The 21,701-nt window shown below is 40.9% G+C and overlaps 2 protein-coding genes across 3 annotated transcripts in view; both read left to right on the top strand.

Moving 5' to 3' along the window:
• Window positions 1-128: 128 nt before the first annotated feature.
• On the top strand, window positions 129-12,923 carry top1 (DNA topoisomerase I). Its single transcript, XM_012862296.3, has 21 exons — window positions 129-373; window positions 707-731; window positions 2,770-2,866; window positions 3,358-3,478; window positions 4,823-4,878; window positions 5,010-5,117; window positions 5,198-5,288; window positions 5,378-5,463; window positions 5,558-5,673; window positions 5,777-5,898; window positions 5,986-6,108; window positions 6,191-6,378; window positions 8,225-8,369; window positions 8,473-8,616; window positions 8,701-8,886; window positions 9,172-9,240; window positions 9,348-9,462; window positions 9,560-9,687; window positions 9,849-9,943; window positions 10,156-10,305; window positions 12,416-12,923. Exons 1-21 carry the CDS (start codon window positions 341-343, stop codon window positions 12,516-12,518), a joined length of 2,301 nt encoding a protein of 766 aa, XP_012717750.2. The 5' UTR covers window positions 129-340; the 3' UTR covers window positions 12,519-12,923.
• A 3,363-nt stretch (window positions 12,924-16,286) lies between these two features.
• plcg1 (phospholipase C, gamma 1) overlaps window positions 16,287-21,701 on the top strand; it is a 45,931-nt gene continuing 40,516 nt past the window's right edge. Inside the window, exons 1-2 of one of the 2 annotated variants that reach the window (XM_021316285.2) lie at window positions 16,287-16,623; window positions 18,468-18,755. In XM_021316285.2, the coding sequence (XP_021171960.2) occupies window positions 18,539-18,755 (217 nt within the window). In that variant the 5' untranslated portion in view covers window positions 16,287-16,623; window positions 18,468-18,538. The remainder of the gene's footprint in view (window positions 16,624-18,467; window positions 18,756-21,701) is intronic. The other variant, XM_021316286.2, reaches the window with a different exon arrangement.

The following is a 21,701-nucleotide window of genomic DNA, read 5'->3' as shown; positions in this document are numbered from 1 at the left end:
CGATCTGAGCCTTTTCTAACCCTCAGTGAGGTCCTGACCCAGCTTTGGATTGTCGATCGATCAGGTTAAGGGAAACCTTATCGATGCCATGAAGAAGCTGGGAAGTTTCCAGTCCAACGCCTGACATGTTTATTACCAAGGTTATGGCTGTAGTAATAAATGCCAGCCTGCTTAGATGTTTATACAAGGAGAGAGTTCTCTGTTGCACTGAGCATGCGCAGTCGGCCAACGTTGGGACTCCATTCCAGGCTGTCAGTGAGGGTTCCCTGAACATCGCATCCTGAACTATCGTCCTCTCAGGAGCAACTTCAGCTGCTTTCTAAACAAAAGCAACCTGGCAATGAGTGGGGACCATGGACGCGGAGACTCTCAGGTAGCTCTCGCTTAATAGTCGACGTTTTGTTTTTTTTTGTTTTCTCTCTCGGTAGTTTCAGATCAACACTACTGTCATAAGAGTAATAACCGTCACGATATGAAATAACTGGAAATAAATGTTAGCTAACTCTGTAAACTGGATAGCAACTAGTCTCGGGAGAGAGCCCTCCAGTTGTGCAGGTTGTTGGCGTATTTTATTTTTATTTTATTTTTTTAATTTTCATTTTTATACAGTAACGTATCTCCAGGTTGCAGTTGTAACTTGAACAGCCGAAGCTACCGGCGTTTTTAAAATTGAAATAATACAAATGTTTTTCCTCCCGATTTCCAGGTCAACTCTGGATCTAAAGGATATGGTAGGTCCTTTTCCGATGATTATTATTTTTTTATCCATACCGAATAGTTTCTAAACGTAACCGTTGGTACCTGGCTACTGTTAGTTTTTAAAGGACAGAAATGGCGTCCCAGAGACTAAGTCCCTTCTCCTCCACTCTCTTGCGGCTATTGTTCAAAAAGAGGGTCTGAAATGTGCATTTAGCGCCCTCGGATTTCCGAACTAAGAGGCTATTCCGAAAGAGGCCGGCTTCGGGTTTATTTTGCATGCCTTCGTTCGATGATATGCGGGTGCAATCGTGCTGAAATTTGGAGCCGAAAGTGCTGGAATTGGGGTTGAGGACTTAGTCTCTGCGCCATTTTCTTTTCTGTGTGTAGCATCCAGGGCGCCGCTCGGCGAGCCAGCTGTCCGCCGTGATATGGAGGCTAGAGCGGGGCGCTGATCGCACCTCCGCCCCGCTCTAGCCTCCATCTCTGCCTCCATCTCTGCCCTAGAGCCTTTTTACCTGCAGCCCCCCAACAGAAAATACACTGGGGGGGGGGGGGGTCAGAAACTTAAAACCAAACTAAAGAAAGTTGCCCACAATTATTGAAAGATCATGCTATTTTAAATCCAATAACAAATCCTCATGACACTTTAAAAGTGAAGAGTTTCTTTTCTCTTTTAAGTGCCATTAAAATTTTTTCTGGTGAATAGTGATGCTTTCCTTTAAACTTTAACCCACTTTCTGGTCTCATTGTATCCAGTGAGGTTTTTTTTTTTTTTTTTTTTTGCTGATTACAATGTAATAGAGGTTGTGTTATCTTTCCAAACCCTTATAGATCACAGCTTTATCCCATTTAAAATAGTTTCAAGTGCATCTACTGTTTTTTTTGTGTGTTGTTTTTTCTTTTTTAATTATTGTCACTCTGATAAAGATCTGAGCAAAAGTCTGAAGAAAAAAAATGGATTGCTGTTACAAAGACTCAGTGACCCTGATGCTGTGATTGCTGCAGCTTGCTAACAGTGAGCTTTGGAGATTTTTTTTTTTTTTACTAAACCTGTCTCCTCACTTTGAGTGTGAAAAAATTTTGTTTCTCCTCCAGCGTTGTGTGTTACAGTCATGGTTATTTCAAACTTTTAAATTCTCACTCCTATTACACACAGAGCAAGTTTAGATGAGTAGCTATATTATAAAAATTTTCTAACTTATAACTCAACAATGCACATCAACTTTGCGTAAACACAATGTTTTCTTGTCTTTCCCATTTTAAAGAGTGTCCAAGGCAAATGGGGCTCTGTAGTTTGTCCTATCTATACTTCTTGTCTTTGTTTATGAATATATTTCTATAATTAATAAATGTCCCTAGACACTCTCTTTAATTTAAAAAGTATACATTTTAAAAATTTGCCTCTGTTACATTCAGTTTATAAAAATGGTTAGGCATGCAACTAATTGTTGCACTGGGAATTTTTAATTGCAACAATTTCCTTTTTTTTGTTTATATACTTATCTGTTTTTTTGTTGTTTTTGTAGCATCAGTGGCTAATTTTTTCAAAATAGGCTGACAGGAAAGGGGGTATGAGAGAGGGGGAAAGACATGCAGCAATCAAACCGCGTCGATGACTAAGGTCTCCATACATGGGTCGTGCTCACTACCCCTGCAGCATCGCAGCACGCCCTCATTTCTGCATTTTGTTATTGTTAATTATTGTCATTTTTTCATCTCCTCTTATAAAATTTACATAATTGAAAATCATTTTTCTAAAAACATTTTTGGTGGGATTATGCTCCCTCAGTAAAAGTGATTTAATTTTAATACCATCTACAAATCTTTATCAGAGGTGGCAATAATTGTGGAGGATGTATGTGAATTATGCCGTCCTGGGGGAGAGCTTTTTATTTCCTGAGCTTGTCCTTACAGCAGTGGTTTCTCACCAAACAAACTCTAAATTGTCCATATCTTTTTTTTTAAAATAACTAAAACATTAATTCTCAGACGTATCAACTAATTTCAATACTATATATGCCGGTTGTTTTTAATGATTGACTCCAAAGGACTCTCTTCGTTTTGTCGCAGACTCTCACAAACATAAAGACAAGCACAAAGAGAAGGAACACAAACACAAAGATCACAAGAAAGACAAGGAAAGAGAGAAAATAAAGCACAGCAACAGGTAATTTTTTTTTTTATTCTCTCTGGAGCTTAAGACGGCACATGAATCTGTGTTTGATGCTTTACATTTGTCCACAGCCACATGATGGATTTTCTTTTTTTTTTTTTTTTTTTACATAGCTTGTTTTACAATGTGACTCAAGGACAATGCTCAGATTTTCACAGATTCTGTCCACAGATATTACAGAGAATGCTGCAAGTTTCATTTAAAAACTAAGAAAACCCATCTAGTGCATCCAAGCCAGCCACATGGATGACATCTGCAGAGCATGTGTATTTTCTACCTTCTGCAGAACATCTGTTAGGGTTTGCTTTTGGAGAAAAAGGGCTGGGCTCATAACAGCAAAGATGATGAACTTAGGCACCTTGTGTTAAAAAAGAGATGTATACTTTTTTTTAAAGAAGTTGATGTCAGTGCCGGTTGGTTCTTTTGCCGCTGACATGCTCTCTCTGCCCTCTTGCTCTTGAACTCCGTCACCTCTGTGGCTCCAGCGAGCATAAGGAGTACTCTGAGAGAAAACACAAAGACAAAGAGAAGCCGAGGCACGGTGATGGCAGCTCAGAGAAGCACAGAGAAAAACACAAAGACAAAGAGAAGAAGAGAGAGGACAAGGTTTGTTGTCGATTGTCTCTTGGTGTCTGTCGTGGTGAGCTGAAATTACTTTTCTTTTTGCAGTTTGGACAACTATGTAATCTGATCCAAGCATTTTCCAGGTCTGGATAGGTACGGGAGGACAAAACAGAGCATGGCTGCATTCATCCAACCATCTGTTTGCTGTATTACCTATCTGTTTGTTTTTCAGTCTGTCCATCCAGCCATTTGTCCTTCCTCCCTTTTGTACTATGAAATTATATACCTAAAATAATTTTTTTTATGAATTGTTTTAGTTGTACGTAATGTTGGTTGCATTTTTTTTCTTAAAATAAAATGTGTTCATTTAATGATTTAACTCCAGTTCAAAAACAATGAGATAATCCCAAAGGAAGACTAGATCCTTACTAAGATGGCAGTCATGTTCACCCTCAATGCACAATATGGACAATATGAATTATCTTTGGTTAACTAACAGTTCAACGTCTCGGCTGCTGGCTTGATAATTCACCGCAGAACGCCGTGGATTACAACATCTTTTCCGCTCCTATAATCTGGGACAGGGAATTGTGGGAGTCAGGGACGTGTGAGCCTGCATCCACGTCTCAGCGAAACACACAATGCTGCAATCCTTACACTCCGGTTGGGTCTTTGACAGCTCTTCAAGCGCATCCATCTTAATTTCAAGAGAGCTCGTGTCCCTGTTTCAGATTTAGGGAAGAGATAATTTAAACTTCCTCTTCCTCTCCACCCTCCTTGCTCCTGCTCCACCATGTCGTCTCGTTAGCTCGCCAAAAGGCTACTGCGGTTACTTATGTCGTTGCCAAAAAAATGAAAAGGTTAGCAGAAATACACCGGAATAAAAAGTGGGTTGTTTTCAAGTATTAAAAAGAGAAAGAAAAATAAAATTTAAAATGATATAAATTGTACAGAATATAACAAAGCTATTTTGACAAGCTTGCCACAGTGGCTGGCGCTATACTAGAATTTCGACTGCTTTCCAGAGATTTTCTGCATCACAAAACAAAATGTCTAGACGTGACAACATAGACGTGTCGATAACGTAGACATGGCTGCAGGATGATGTCCCCGACTCCCACAACTCTCTGTCCCGAATGATGCGAGCAGACAAGATGCTGTAATCCATTTCTGTGGGAAAATCAGCAGCCTAGACGTGGAACTGGTTACTTTAAGTATTGGTGCATATTATGTATTGAGGATGTAGCACTGGTATACACGCCTTCCTTTGGGATTATTGAATTATGATGGAATTGAAGTGGAATTAAAAAAAGAGTTATTTTAAGAACAAACTACAACTTTTTTTAATCAACTTCAGCTTAAGTAGTTCTTTGTTTTTATATACAGATCCTGTCATCTCAGTCTGACAGGCCTAAAAAGGAGAAGGAAAACGGATATGTGAGGTACACGGTGTTGTTTTACTGTTACGCATCTGATCTAAAAGGAGCAAGTCCAACTCGTCAGTTTAGCGTCGTATCTCTAAATTTTCGTTTTTGTTTCCTTTACAAATATGCCGTTTAACCGTGCGACCCAGAGAGAGAAGCCCCGCTGCCATTAAGAGCGAGCCGGAAGATGACAACGGTTTCTACCCCTCTCCCAAACACAACAAGGCCACCAAACGTGAGAGGGATGACGACGAAGAGTACGTGTTGTTCAAACATGATGAAAACTCTTGTAGCCGCAGTTAAATACGAGCTCTGTTAAAGCGGCAGTCGTCCACAGGTTCGAATACAAGCCGAAGAAAGTCAAGGTGGAACACGATAAGAAGGCCAAGAAGAGGAAACACGAATATGAAGATGACGAGGAGGACGAGGTATTTTAAGTTAACGTGCGTTGTTGACCCGCGTTGACAAAGCCTCGCATTAAACAGCGCTAACTTGGTTTCACGTCATTCCCGTTCAGGACGCTAAGCACAAAAAGAAGACGAAAGACAAGAAAGCAACAGAGGGAAAGAAAGCCAAAAAACAGGAGGAGGAGAAATGGAAATGGTAATATGCTCAAAGTGTCCTTTTCCTGATTAAGTTACAGCTACTGCCCAGCTGACTTTTTTTTTTTTTCTTCTCTTATGGCTTGTGTTTTCAGGTGGGAGGAGGAGAGATACACCGATGGCTCCAAATGGCGCTTCCTTGAACATAAGGGTCCAGTTTTTGCTCCATCTTATGAGCCGTTGCCGGACAAAGTCAAATTTTACTACGACGGTGAGCGTATCACCTTTAAAATTAGCCTTACAAGTTACAAGGGCTTCTTTTTTTTCCCTCAAGGCTGCAATGTTTCTCTCTTTTTTTTAAATTTTATTTTTAGGTAAGCCGATGAAACTTAGCGCTCCTGCCGAGGAAGTCGCCACATTCTTTGCCAAGATGTTAGATCACGAGTACACGACTAAAGACATCTTTAGGAAGAACTTCTATAAGGACTGGAGGAAGGTGGGGAGAACTCACATTCAAAGTGATCCAAAGCTCAGAAAAAAAGCAATCAGTGAATGCTTTATGGATTTTTTTCTTGTCTTGTAGGAAATGACATCAGAGGAGAAGTCCGTAATCACTGATCTGAACAAGTGTGACTTCAGAGAAATGAGTGAATACTTCAAGGCCCAATCGGAGGCTCGCAAACAGATGTCCAAGGAGGAGAAACAGGTCGGGATTCGTTTACGTGGATGCTGTCCGCCCTGAGAGCGTTGCAGAGCGCCTCATCGTGTTTTTGAAACCCCTTTCTCAGAAAATCAAAGAGGAGAACGAGCGGATCCTCCAGGAGTACGGTTTCTGCATCATGGACAATCACAAGGAAAGGATCGGAAACTTCCGCATCGAGCCGCCGGGCCTGTTCCGGGGAAGAGGCGACCATCCAAAGATGGGAATGCTGAAACGCCGCATCAGACCCGAAGACATCATCATCAACTGTAGCAAGTAGGGGTTCTAATTGCTTTTCTTTTTACGCGCACAAATGCGTTACAATGCAGTGCAGTGACTTATCTATCCCTCAGTAAATATCCACATGGTATGCCCCGTCCTCCAGCCATAGAGCCGCACCTGGCTGGCACAATCCTCTTTCAAAAAGACAGCGAATGTTTAGACATCATCTTCATAAAGACATCTATTCTACGTTCACATTTTTACGTTATCTTAAGGTTTTGAAGGGAGCCAAGTCTCGATTTAAGACCCTGTTTTGGTTTCTAGTTTTTTTTTTCATGTTGGGGAAGAATATTTCTCCAGCTTCAGTGCACCTTCATGCAGACAAGGCCATCTCCTGCTTAGTAGACTCTACTCTGAGGCCGACTGTCGACATCCAAACCCCCGTTTAGATGCTGCAAGCATCACTGTAAGGTTTAGAGTAATGGTATATTTCTACCCGAGCGGGAGGCCTTATTGAGAGAGCATCGTTTTACAGATGTTTGGGAATTTGTAAATGTAGATGTTGTAGTAAAAACAAATCTGAAGACTTAAGTTGGCTCTTGTTATTTAATTAGAGGAATTAATTATGCCTAATTTATCACTTAGGGAAAAAATTTGTTCTTTTGTGGACTATAGTGACATTATTTATACGTATTGTTCGTACGCACAGTTACTTCTGGATTTAGTAGAACTGGGCTATCCTGTTTTGCACCTTTCTCATAGAATAGTCTTCAGAGCAACACCAAAGCTTAATACTTTTATTTTTGGGGGAGGTTTAAAAGCTATTTAAAGACTTTTATAAATAAAGCTGACTTAATTATACTTGTTTATTTTGTTCATGTCTGTTGAAGTTCACGTAATATTTTTTTATTTCCGCCTGGTAACATCCATTCGTTTAAAGTCAGGTCTACATTGAAAAAGAAATGTTGAAATCCCGGTTAAAGAAAGAAAGGTTGCATAAATAATAAAACATTTTCACATAGTTTAGATGGAAGATGGTGTCATTTTTTCTGTGTTTTTTTTTTTTTTTGGGAGGGGGGACTCTTACAAACAAAATTCTGTTTTTATGAATGTTAATTTAGGGATTTTTCTCTTTTTTTGAGTGCAGCAGGACTCTTAGAGAGTGCCAAAAAGTCCGAAAGTGTCTAGTTCTGAAGGAAACCACAAGGTGGCCCCGTCAAACCATCTTCAATACATTCACATGAAATTACATGAAGAGAACCTTGCAGGTTCAGATGAATGCGAGCCTGTGGTCAGTTTGGAGAAGTTCTTATTTAGGAACAGAAGTCACACTTGTGTATCATCCGGCCTCCCTGTTTTAATCATCTTCATTCTTTATCTTATCCTTCATCTTTTTACTGTCTTGCTGCCACTGCTGCCAGTCATTTATAGACTGCGGACGTGATGCTTAATTTATCTTAGGGGTTATATTAGTGGGACTTTCTAAATTTGCAGCAATTAGTTGCCACACAGGGAAAGGAGTGCATGTACAGGATGAGATGTATACACACACATACACACACACACACACACACACACATTCGCTGCTGGCAGTGTGTCAGAGGTATTCCCACTGCATAAGAAAGCCATATCTGCGCAAACAATTACCCAACTCAGGGAGGACGTGTTGACCCTCACATGCCGGATATAATCTCAGCACTACGGTGTCATAAAGTCAGTGTCTGATAAAAAAAAAAAAAAAGAAAACCTTCGTCTTTCTGTAATAGGTGAGAATTAACTTTTTTTTGGCGTGAGATAAAATAGCAGTTTTGGTGGAATTAGTCCATTACACACCCGGATTTCTTTTTCAAGATGTTTTGCACCCATTTGTTTTCGGTAAAGCGGCCTTTTGTTCCCGCAGGGACTCCAAGCAGCCCAAACCTCCCCCAGGGACGAAGTGGAAGGAGGTCCGCCACGACAACAAGGTGACGTGGTTGGTATCCTGGACGGAGAACATCCAGGGCTCCATCAAGTACATCATGTTGAACCCCAGCTCGAGGATCAAGGTGCTTGCTTTTTCTCACAGCTTCATGTGTTCATTAGCCTCTTTTTAATAGTTTTGCATCGATTAAAGGAAATATGCGTGTGTGTGTGTGTGTGTTTGTGCAGGGGGAGAAGGACTGGCAGAAATACGAGACCGCCAGGCGTTTGAAGAAGTGCGTGGATCGGCTCCGTGCTCAGTACAGAGACGACTGGAAGTCAAAAGAGATGAGGATCCGACAGAGAGCCGTCGCGTTGTATTTCATCGACAAGGCGAGTAAAAACCCCCTCCTTAATCGCTCTCTCTGAGTCAAACCGAGTCAAAACAATAAACCGAGTGTCCCACCCCCACCACAGCTGGCTCTGAGGGCAGGTAACGAAAAGGAGGAGGGCGAGACGGCGGACACGGTCGGCTGCTGCTCGCTGAGGGTGGAGCACATCAAACTGTACCCCAAGATGGACGAGCAGGAGTACGTGGTGGAGTTTGACTTTTTGGGGAAAGACTCCATCCGCTACTACAACAAGATCCCCGTGGAGAAGCGGGTGAGCAACAAAAATCATCCCTCCGGGGGGAAGGGAGAGAGAAGGATGTGTGGAAAACTGTTTCTTTTGTAGATCTATATAATGTTTTTACATCGGCTCTGCCACGGAGGCCTCACACTTTGTCTTTAGCTTTCAGCAGATCGTTCACTTCCCGCTATATCAAAATACATGGCTACTTTTTCTGTTAAACAAAAGAGCTTTGAAGGATTTATTTAAACATTTATTTTGGAGGGGGGGTGAAACTATTAAATCTCATGCTTATTGGAACTTTGTTTGTCTCATCAGGTTTTTAAAAACCTTCAGCTGTTCCTGGAGAACAAGCAGCCGGAGGATGACCTCTTTGACAGATTGAATGTAAGAAAAGCACCAGCATCTGCTCCTGAGATAGATCTGTCCACATTTACGAAAGTAAAAAGTATTTTGTATATCCTTCTCTCTTTTTTTTTCTGTGTTTCCTGTAGACTTCCATCCTGAATAAGCACTTACAGGAGCTGATGGATGGACTAACAGCCAAAGTGTTTCGTACCTACAACGCCTCCATCACCCTGCAGCAGCAGCTCAAGGAACTCACCTCCCGTGAGTGGATTTCGTTTCATTCAGTCAAACTGACCGCGTTGGGTTGCGTGCCTTTGCCACTTCCTCTTTTATCCCTTTCTGTCGTTGGGTTTCGCAGCTGAGGACAGCATCCCGGCCAAGATCCTGTCATACAACCGCGCTAACCGAGCGGTCGCCATTCTGTGCAACCACCAGAGAGCTCCCCCTAAAACGTTTGAGAAGTCCATGCAGAACCTTCAGACCAAAGTAAACTTCCTTTTGGCTTTAAAAGCCCTCCTTAAGCATTTTTTTCCCCCTTTTTTCGAAAGTTAAAAACCCAGTTTAATAATCTTTTTTCTTTTTTTTTTTTTTTGAATGAGGTCCCTTCTAGATTTATTCCTTCATCCACCTTGTGTTTGTGATCGCAGATCGACGAGAAACAAAAGCAGCTGTCTGCAGCCAGGAAGCAGCTGAAGGCCGCCAAGGCCGATCACAAGGCTTCACATGACGAAAAGAGCAAAAAGTAAGAGCGCCTGAGAGCTGTTAACTGTCAGCAAAGTGTTTGATCTATTGCTGTCCTAATGCCCTGTCCCTTTGTGGGCCAGAATGGAGGCACATTTTTAATCTCTGCAGTTAAATTATCTCACGGTGCGCGCTTTGATTTCTTGATCTAGCTCAGTCTCAGACTTAACTCATGCGCTATCTTTCTCTCCGCCTGTGTCGTCTCCCTCTCAGGGCCGTCGAGGTGAAGCGTAAAGCTGTACAGAGGATAGAGGAGCAGCTCATGAAGCTCCAGGTACAAGCCACGGACAGAGAGGAGAACAAGCAGATTGCTCTGGGCACCTCCAAGCTCAACTACCTGGATCCACGCATCTCTGTCGCTTGGTATGTATTGCACCGCTTTCTTCCCCTTTCGATGCCTTTCTTCCTTTTTTTGCGGTTGCAAAGCTGTGACGTTTGGGTAGCGGGCCGCTCGCCTCCGCTGGGCCAGCTGCGCGAGGGCCGCGCATCTACCTCGGTGACAAAAGGGCAGGAAACGGCCTCGCATTGTAGGAAAAGGAGCAGCAGAGGCAAAAAAGCCAATGGCTGCAGGAGGAAAATGAGAGGAAGAAAAAAGCGTGTGAGCGGCAGGAACAATGGGGTTTGTTTCTGAGAGCCAGGGAGCGTCCCCAAACAGCTCTCCTTCCTCCATGTGGGAAGTTCGCGAGGAGCTGTCCGTGTGGCAGAGTGCCTCGGACAAGGGGGGAACGGCGGCCCGCCCGCCCTAAACGATGCCCCACAGCTATTTATGGAGAACCTTGTACTCAGGCACAATGCGTCGGCGTGATGGATGGGGTTCCTTCCAATAGGGTGGCGCATGGAAACCGGGTGCACAATGTAGGACCTGTGACAATGGGGGGGAAAAGGAGAAAAAGGAAGAAGACGGACTAGTTTACACTGCAAAAAGGGAACTAAAATTAAGTAAATGTTTCTTGAAATGAGTACATTACTTCTTGATTTGAGCAGGTAAATAAGATTATTTGCCAATGGAATAAGATTTTTGCACTTAAAGTAGGAACAATTCATCTCCATCATCATTTTTCAAGTGCAGAATGTCTAATTATCTTATTTTAGGGGTAGAACTACAAATCCCACTGGCAAATAGTCTTATTTACCTGCTCAAATCAATGAAAAATAGACTAATTTCTAGAAAATTTTACTTACTTTTAGTTCCCTTTTTGCAGTGTACAGGTTAGTTGGTTAGCCGTCTGTACCGTTCCACTTCTCCCCATTAAATTAGTTCAATAGGGAATTTACAATGGTTTTGATAATAGGAAGATTTAAACAAAAGCAATATTCTGCTAAGAAGTTCTTATGTAATAGGTTGACACAAGGTAGTCCATAGTGGAACAGATACATGTGTCACGGTCCTATTGACTTGCCTGGGTTCTGGGTTCTGGTTCCTGTGTGTTAAGTTATCCCGGTGTTTATGATATTTAGCTCCGGTTTCATTGTCTTTAGTTTAAGTTCTGTTCATTCAGTCCTCACCGGGTATGTCTTCTTGCAATATTTTTCCACCTCTGTGCCATTAATCAACTTTCCTCACAGCTGCCATTTATTGTTGTTATTGACTGAATAAATGGCCTGGTTGTGGTTCCACTAATCAACCTCCTTATTTTATATGCCTGTTGGTTTCTCTCACTTTCAGTTTCCATCGCCAGCCCGTTACCGTTGTGCCCTCATGTATTCGGGCTGCTTTGCTTTCAGTTTCCTTCATATCGCCTCCAGTACTTGTAGTTTTGCTTCTCTTTTCTACAAGTCAGCTCTGATATATCCATCCTCTTACCTGCATTCGGTTCCAGCCCATATTATGACGGCTCCATTTTAAATTTTTTTGTAAATTTAACAGGCTTAAAGTTGTAGAAGACAAGCGATTTTTAGATTCACAGCCAGTCAGGTTGATACCTGTAATGGACTGGCCACTTGTCCAGGATTTATTTAGCCTCCCTTTCACTAAACAATCACCCCTCCCACCCCTCCACAACACTGCAAGGACCAGCAGGTATTAATGTTGGATGGATTAAGTTTGATTATAACATGGGAAAACTCGTGAAAGGTCTTTAAAAGTTACTATGTCCTCAGAAATGAGAATAAAACTGCAAGCATCTAAAATTCTTAAATATGATTTGCAGAAGTATTTCACTGTGTTTATAGCATTCTTTAGATGGCACCGTTAACATTATACTGGTATTTCATATCATCTGAACCAAAACTGACAGAAACTGAGCGAAATCACATCTTTTATTCAGCAAAAAGAACTTCAGTCACTTCTGGAGACTGTTACAAACATGGCAGTCGCGTTGAAATACAACTTTTTTTAATTCTATGTCTCTTCATTGACGAAGATTTACAAACCGCCTTTCCAGCAATCTCCCCCCCTTCCCTCACGACAGGTTATTCACATTCTGCCGCTCATATTTTGGTGCCTCACTCGTCCATCTTCCCTCCTGTCCAGGTGCAAGAAGTGGGACGTTCCAATCGAGAAGATCTACAACAAGACCCAGAGGGAAAAGTTTGCCTGGGCGATCGACATGGCCGAAAAGGATTACGAGTTTTAAACCGCACTTAGCGTTTGATTGTACGGGTGGTTCGTTAGCCGACGCCAAACGACTCCACTGCTTGCGGCAGCTGCGGGGCAGAGACGGGACGAAAGCCAGGACCTCACCGAAGCTGTGATCACAGACAGGTTTAATAAACGCGCTGTAAATATCAACCGGTTGTGTACAGACAAAAAAAAAAATCAACCCGAGAGAGCTTTCCTCACGTTGCCCCATAAGGTATCTCCCCTTAGAAACGTTCTGATATTGTGTACGTAGCTGCCCGCTCTTTGACCGTATTTCAGCCACCATTAACACATGAAGTATTATGTCGTGTCAGATGAAATGTTCCCGAGATGCAAAGCCATCAGACCTATTGAATACTATTTTGATAGAATAATGAATTTTTTTTTTTTTTTCTTTTTTAAGACAACATGAGAGATTCCGATGGATTATGATGAATTTTAAGCCGGCGTTGTTTTTAAATCAGCCAGCCAGACTGGTGACAGTGAAGAACTAAACCCGAGCACTATGCTAACCCACATTAGCACACAGAATGTCAAGTTTTATCCATGCTGTTTATTTCAGGGATGTACATACTGTCGTTTTTTTTGTTTTTTTTTGTTTCTCTGTTGCGTTTTTAAGCGTGTGCTGTATGCATCCTCTGCAAAAAGCCCTTATTGCTCTATCGCAGCTTATTTGTGTGCGTGTGTGTGTGTGTGTGTGTGTGTGGGTGTTTTCCTCAATCTTACCATTAACAGGGCGTAACAGTGATCTCGGTTACTTGAAATACCTGAAGAAGCATAATGTTTTGTGTGCCAGAGCTCAAAGCGACTGTTCCCTCTGACAGAGGGGTGTGGATTTTTTGCCAAATATGATCACATCCTCTATCCTTGTAGCTGTTCTGTTTTTGTAATGCTATAATAGAGCAGGAAACGTCTTTGAGAAATCTTCTAATGTAAATGGATAACTTTTGTCATGAATATTTCTTGTTCTTTGATCATTAATCACACGATCCCACGCTGATTTGAAGGCTTGTCGTTTAGAGCTTTGTAGTTTTCAGAATAAAACATCAACCTTGTTTGTTTGTTTGTTCTTCTTTTTATATATATCTTTGTACAATAAGACTTAAAAACAAGATTTTTAAAGTTAATCAGATGGACTCACAGTGAAACAGTCAACATCAATCTTAATTTCCTCCTCCATATGGTTTTATGTTTGTTTTTTTCTTATCTTTTGTGTTTGCTGACATGCTGTGGAATAGCTGAATGAAAAGAACCAGGAACTTGTTCTTACTGTAACTTCTGGTTAAGGTTCCAGAGAAAGCTCTGCATCTTGGAAGAGGCTAAATGCCGAGGAAAAGTTACTTAGGTTTATAGTGGAACTGCAAAGCGCTTCCGGAAGTGAGGTCGATGCCTTCAAAATAAATGACTTCAGTAGAAGAGGCTCGCAAGCTGGGCTAGATGTGTTTGTGGTAAGCTTTCACGGAGGAACGTCAAAGCTTACAGTGGCTCTCAAAAGCTAAAAATACCAGCTTTCTCTATGTAAAAAAACAAAAATGAGATAATAATAATTAAAAAGAAAGAAAACACCCAGTTCTGACGAAAATCTCCCAAAACCTTATGGGTGTTGTGCTCTGATGAAGCCTAACCTGCTGTTTTGGGTAACAATTCGAAAAGATATCTTTAAAATGTAAATGGACTGAACTTTTATAGCGCTTTTCCAGTCATGCTGACCACCCAAAGCGCTGCGATATCTTTGACACAAAAACAACACTGAGCATAATAAAGAGAATATCATGCCCACAGTAAAGTGGGGGCGTTGCACCATCACCCTCTCGGCTCCAAAATGTAACGGACGTGTGCTAAAAGATAAAGATAAAAAAGGATTTCACTATTCAGCATCGCTGTGAGTCCAAGCATACATCTCAATCCAAAGACTGACTTCCTGGCAGGAAAATTACATTTTTGGGACTGCCTAGCCAGCGCCTACAAGAAAAATGTGACTGAACGTCTGTGGGCTCACCTGAACAGGGCTGTGGTCAGGAAATGTCCTCACAATCTGAAAGATTTGGAGAGCTTTTGGATGGATGGGAAAATATTGACAAATTAAGATGTGGCATGCCAACAGCATTTGACCAAAAAGGAACGCTTGCATATTTACACTCGAGACAGATTGGGATAGAAAATAGTAAGAAATGTAAATAGGGAAAGTATTGTAATTTAACATACTTTTTGAAAAACGCTGCTATTTATGGTCACAGATATCATACGTTAAATACAAACAATATGCAAGAGATTAAAAGAGATTTACCATAAAATCAGTTCACTCCCTGACATGCAAGCCAGGTTTATTAAAAGACCAATAGGAGACAGATTCGGAGGCCCCAAGAAGTGTGGATGCCCCGGTCCTACCTTTAAAATAGCATAACCTTCTTACATAACCATTATAAGTTATGCGGCAGGAACTATAATTGTTCAATGTTCCTAATGATTTCAGTTGATTTGAAGTAAAAAGTAAGTATCAACAATGACACGTGCCAAATTTAACTTCTTTTGTTTCTATGTGGTTACACAACCCACCATTTACCAACTATAAGGCATTTAGTTTTTCCCCGACGAGTAGATAATTTGCTACCATCAAATCACTGTTTAACTAACTGGAATTTACTCTCCTCTGTATTTTTTTAAATACAATTCACCAGATTTAAGATGAAAAGTACAACAGAAACAGTAATGGGCCCAGTAATGAACCCTGTGGCACCCCACATGGCATTTTGTTTAAGATAAGACAAGATAGGCTAAGATAAGATATTGATCTCACATTGGAGAAATTCGCTTGTCACATTGGCTCAGTAATCAATATATATATACAGTGGATCGAAAAAATAAATAAATAAAAATACAAAAAGGAAATAAAGCAGAGATTTAGGATGTCTTATGTACATTCACGGTGACTATATATATGTATTGACGCACATTAAAGTGGTAATAACAGCAGAAGTCACTTATTTTCAGGATTATTGCACAGGTTTATTGCACAATGTACTAAATAGAATTGCACATTAGTTGTTACAGTTATAGTTACAGTTATAGTGCAGCATTGTATATACTGATACTTTAAATACCTGTATTGACCTACTTATATTTGTTGTATAATTTATTGTCTAAAACTGCCACAGCTGTATTTTTTTCCCCAAAATTATCTTTATTGATTTTTAACAGTATTTCCAGTAATCTACAGAAGATAAGTGTGCTCTCACATTAAAGGAAAAGTTCAGAGTAGTTGACTATTGATTTAGCTTGTCCCTTCTTGCATGCCAGATCATTACAGGATATTTTAGAGCAACACTTATTACATACAGAGCATATGAGAATGGAAAAAAAAAAAAAACAGAAACATTCCCCTAACTTCAAATCTCCCTGAAAAAAAAAAAAACTGAAAAAAGTTTCTCTATTTTCCAAAAGATTAGCCCAAATTGTTTTAGTATTCTACTTAGTTCAGAAAATACAAACACAAATGTATATTTCAAAGTAAAATAGTCGGGTATACAAATAACAAAAGTTATTTCAGGACACTCCAGGAGACCAATTGCAACTATAGTTCACCCTCAACACCCCTCATATTCATGTTTTCTATATATTCCATAAAAGGACCCCAAATAGCCACGGCTGTATTTTATTTTGAAATTCCGCAGGGGAAGTTGGGTTTGTGACTCCGGCTGGGCTGCCGCTGCCGCCTGTGGGGCCGAGCTAGGAGGGGAGGGAGGGAGGTAAAGGGGGCGGCCTGCGCTGGTTGGACCCGAGAGCAGACAAAACTTACGTAGTCTTGGCTCATCATCGCTGCCTGCCTCTCTCTATGGACGGCCGGAGGGGAGAGTGGGGAATTGCTGGGATCCTAGCTGTTGTCGTGGGCTTCGTGGTGCCTTCAGAGGGCCAGGTGATGATTTAAGTCACGGGGAAAAAGGAAAAAAAAAAAAAAAACCGGGCACGCAGAGTGGAAAAGAAGCCGAAGAAGAAGAAAAAAAAAAAAGACAGGAAAGAAAGAAAGAAAGGAAAGACGTGGGGGAAGAGAGCGGAGGAGCAGCAGCCGTTGAGAGATGTGCGGTCGGGCCGAGATTGCTGCGGTAGGTAGTCATGGAGCTCCGCAGCTCCTGCTACGTGTTGGTAGTTTGTCTCTGCGCGTTAAGAGGAGGACGGAATGATGAGAAAAGAAGGAGGATAGCTGCTGCTAACTGTTTGTTTTTTATTATTATTTTTATTTTATTTTAATTATTACTCCAAAGGGGTGGGAGAGAAGCAGCCACATTCTCCTGTGGGCCCAGGCGAAAACAAAAATGCTAGCAGCCACCGGCCCCGTTTCCAGGCTGGTAAATGGCTCCTTAACGCCGCTTTCTGCCCCTCTTTGCTGCTTCAGCCCCGTCGCTTCCTCCGCATGCTGAATTCAGAGGGGGGCTTTGTTTCCCCCCCCTCCTCCTCCAGCAGCAGCTTACAGGCCTGTTGGCTGCTTTTACACCTCTCTTAGAGGAACATAAACATGACACCCTCCGGGGTTCAAGGTATAAAAAAAACAACGATACTGATTTTAAAGTTATGCAGCGTTAAAAAACAAAAAACAAAGATGAATGAACTCTTTAAGGTTTATTCTCCCATTCGTGTGTAAAGAAAAAAGTTGTGTACAAAAGTCAGCATCGTTTAATATGTGAAATGACTAAACCGTGCGTGTTTTTGTTCTTTTTTTTTTTAAAAGATGTATCGTTGAAGCTATTTGTACAGAGAAGTCAGAAGAAGCGCTTAAGTCAAAATGTATTTAGGATCATATAAAATGCGTGCTGCAGATTCTATCTGTCATTCGTCTAGGTGCTGAAATCAACCCTTTTTAAATTGTGCTGTAGCCTAGAGACTAAAATAGTAATCAAAAATGATGTTTACATTTTATTAAACTACTAAGAAGGGTTTATAAAGAATCCTGGTAATATAACGAGACATAATATCCTTCTAACCTCATCTTAAGCTGTTCCTGCTTGTTTCTTTTAAGAAGTTTCTAGCTTTGGATGCTTCTAATTTTACATTTGACAGCATTTCTGGTACCTTAAATACTTATGTAGGCATTTTCACAAGAGGTGCATGCCAAAAAAAAGACATAATTTGGTTTGTAATTTGCATTAAATAAACATTGTTAAGTCAGTCCAAGATCACATGTGCTTGATTTAAAAAAAATAAAAAAAAAAAAAATAGGCAATTAAACGTTGAAATCATCAAAAACACTTTAGATAATGAAAAAAAAATAAATTAACAAAACATATCCGGTGAATGTTCAGACGTTTTAGTAGTTATAATAATTTGACATGTGGTTCTTTTCTTCAGCCCAAGCATCCCTTTCATCGATGTAATTTTAACCATTAACAGTGGACATTTTGCCTTGAGGGGGGGGAGTGTTCAGAAAGCATTTCTTTTCAGCTTAAACATTAGTTAAATCCTGAGATTAGAGGATCTGGACACTGCACTGACTCTAATAATATTATATTAGTTACATATTATATATGACTTTTGCCAGCCTGAAACTTCAGCAATAATAAGTTATGCCAACTACAAGAATAAACAAATCAGTTAGAAATAGATAAATAACATTCTGGGCACGTCTGCTTTATGTTTATGATTGAAAATGAGCAAAACTGCACCCCATAACGCAAACAAAATGCTGTTTTTTTTTTGTTTGTTTGTTTTTAGGGAATGGTGCAAAATTAGGAAATCGATCAGATGTTGCCATTTTAAAAAAAAAAAAGAAAAAGTTCACCCATTGCTTAACAGCTGAAATTGTCGAGCTCACATTGTATCCAGCCGGTTGTTTACGATCGTTCCAAACTCAGCTCAACTCCCAAGTCTTTGCAGAAGTTTAATGTACATTACAGAGATTGCAATACGCTGGGGAACTGTTGTTTCATGGGTCCTTCCCATCCTCCTGCTGTAGGTAACCCTGTCTAGGCCTGGACTGAGCAGATTGTTCTGAGAGGAAACGGACAACAAACGGGGGAAGTGACCATGGCCGGGACCCCTGGCTTCTTTTCCAACGGACCTGTCCAGTGGACGGACAACGACACGGAGATGACCAACCTGTACCGGGACCTGGAGCTGGGCACGGTGCTGACTCTGTTTTCCTCCAAGAAATACCAGAAGCCGGAGAGGCGGACTTTTCAAGTAAAGCTGGAGACCCGGACTATTATCTGGACGCGAAGCACCGACAAAATAGAAGGAGAGAGTGAGTAGCTCGCAGAGACACACACACACACACGACACACGCTGAGAGTTGGTGATTCTCCTGTGAACTGTATGAACGCAGAGTGGCACTTGTGGCAGAACTGGTTTGGGTGCTTCCTGAAAGGTCCTCGCATGCACTTGTCTTCTCGGTGCATCAAAGGTTTATTTATTATTATTTTTATTTTTTTTTGCATTAATCTCAGGTTAACATCCAGATTGCAGTAGGTGCGTTACCTCAGTGTGAAAGAAGCGGGAGTCTCCCCGAGAAGAGCGGAATCGCGGTGGTGTTGGGTGTTTTTCAACAAACCTGTTGTTGAGTTACCCAAAACAAAAAAAAAAAAACATTGGCGCCAAGTATGAAATAGCTTTTAGGAATTTCTCAGCCAGGAGCGCTTTGAAAGAGGTTTCCTAAAGCCCTGCAATCAGGAAATAATCTAAAGCCTTTATTTTTGAACAGTCTGGACTTTGAACGGGTGCTGACATGTGATCCATGGGTGTGAAACTGCTGAACTGTGAGAAAGAGGCATTTTCGAGGCATTTTGACCTATTTTTTTTTTTAAGCCAGGATGTCTTCTCTGTACTTTTTTTATGTTCATGTTGTAGGAGTTCACAGTACTGACAAATTGTGCAGATGTATTATTTACAACCCTATAGTTTCCTCAAACATGACTGTCCCATAGTGTGGCTTTTTTTCCCCTCACAACTGGGAATATTTCCAAAGAACAAATTCTTACTCTTTGTTTACTTTTAGCCAGCTGACAGGCAGTGAGCAGCTATTATACAAAATAAATTCGCTGCTCTACTCAACCTTCTGTTACGTCGCTTTAGGGCTGCAGCTCAAGATATTTTTATAAGTCGACTAATCACGATTATTGTTATTTTTTTGTATAATCGCCATCATCACTTCAGTTGCTTGTAAAAAATATTTTGACTCACTTGTTCTAGTCTACACACCTTTGAATGTCCCTTTATTGCCTCTTGTTGCCACTATCTTTTATTCATTGCCTTTTTATACATGATAATCCATAAAATGTTCGTTTTTAAATTTAACTGACTTATTTTATTTTTAGTCTATCAAAATATATATATATATTTTCTACTGGCAAGACGTCAATTAAAGATCCAAATGTATTTAAAAACAAAACCTTTGGACCTTTTAAGCTTTTAACGTAGCTTAATGTTTACAAAGATTTTAAACTGTAGTGTAAAAACAGGAGCATATCCACATGTTTGCGGTCGGGCTTGTTCTAACATTCCCAATCCCAGCATCAACATTAAAGAATTATTCATTTCCAAATATGCTCTCATTGCAACATTAAATTTAACTAAAACTATCACTGCAATAAGCCGAACTATAACCGTTAGGTGGTTATTGCCCCCAGTGGCAGGTTTACTCTCTGGGGTCGAGGAGCTCGATTGCCCGGGAACAGACATGATGCAAAAACACGTTGGAGTACTTTAACAATCAAGCCATATCTCGATCAAATGAGCAGATATTCAGCTTTACGCAGCCACATCCTCGCCTGAAATCGTTCTAAAAGGTCGTTTTGTATCAAAGAACGTGTCATTTATAATGTTCGGCCATTGCTCCTCGGAGCTGCTGCTGCCTTAGTGGACTGTGTGTTTTTTTTTTTTTTTTTCCTTTTTTTTTTTTTTTTTTAAACTGAACCACTGAGAGTAAAATATTCAGAGATGCAGCAATGCTTATATATTTTAAACGGCACTTCAACGCATGAAATTTGCCACCAACGTGTTTTTTTTTTTTTTTAATAATCGTTATCGATTACGTCAGCTAGTCGTCGCAGCCCTGCATCACATTAAAGAGTTTGAAGTTTTAAAAACAATACAATGTTAAACTGTAGCGGTTTTGCAAACGTTAACTTTTCCAGAACCTTCGGTATACTTCGATACCCGACTGGCTCACGCCTAATCGGGTCGGTCTTATCGGTTGCAATTAACGCATGTTTTCCTTTTTTTTTGTTTTTTGTCTGCCACCACCGTCAAGAGCTTTAGCATCTCTGGTCCCTGAAAGCTACGCGAGGAGCGGGGATCAACCCGCATAGGGTGTAATAGTCATGCTGAGGGTAAAATGAATGGCACTCGAAATAAAACATGCCATCAAATATTCCATCAAAGCAGTCATTTGCCATTGGGATATTGCACAAATTGATATTGTAATGACGAGCGGGACTCAGCTTATTGTGCAAAGTTGCATTTATAAATGTTTAGCTGTTTAAAGAAAGCAGGTTAAGTGAGGGTTTCTTGGCCGGCGCACGGATAACTTTGCCCTAAGAAGTCAGTGTTTCCATGCAGCCGAGCTTCTGGAGATCTGGACTCTTTCCCATCGCAACCATTGCTTACAGTTTTTTTTTTTTTTCCCTCAGAGCCCTTTATTTAAACATTTTGTTCTGGTATATATCAAGCAAAAACCGTCTTTGTTTTAAGAAAGTCCTTTCGGATGTTAACCACATGCACTCTTTGTCTTTCACTGAATCGACACCAACTCCCCAACCAGTTTGCGACGGGATTATCCAGAGAGCTTTTCGTTTATCGCGTATACGTTACACGTTTTGCCAAAGTACGTCCAGGGTCATCAACGTGGAGGCCTGATATTTCATTTCCCCCCCTCGTCTGTCCCATTAATGAGACTTTACAGTAATGGGTGTCTGAGTGAAGGCACGCAGGCCTTCGCTGAGTCGTTGAGTGTCCTGTCTGCTGGGTCGCAGGATGGCTCGTGCACAGCTGCGCTCTGCTCCGGATGCAACACAAGAGAGCACACGTGGAGAAAAAAAAAAAAAAGGAAGAAATGATTGGAAGCTTAGTTGCTTTTTTTTTTTTTTTTTAAACAGCATCGTCTTCTCAGCAGGGAAGGGTTTTATGCACCCATGATGTGCCATGAGCTCATAGCTGCTATTCGATACTAACGGAGAGGTGAAATTAGCTTAGG

Source organism: Fundulus heteroclitus, unplaced genomic scaffold (genome assembly GCF_011125445.2).
Source record: "Fundulus heteroclitus isolate FHET01 unplaced genomic scaffold, MU-UCD_Fhet_4.1 scaffold_54, whole genome shotgun sequence".
Lineage (NCBI taxonomy): Eukaryota > Metazoa > Chordata > Actinopteri > Cyprinodontiformes > Fundulidae > Fundulus > Fundulus heteroclitus.
This window is presented reverse-complemented; position numbering and strand designations above follow the sequence as displayed.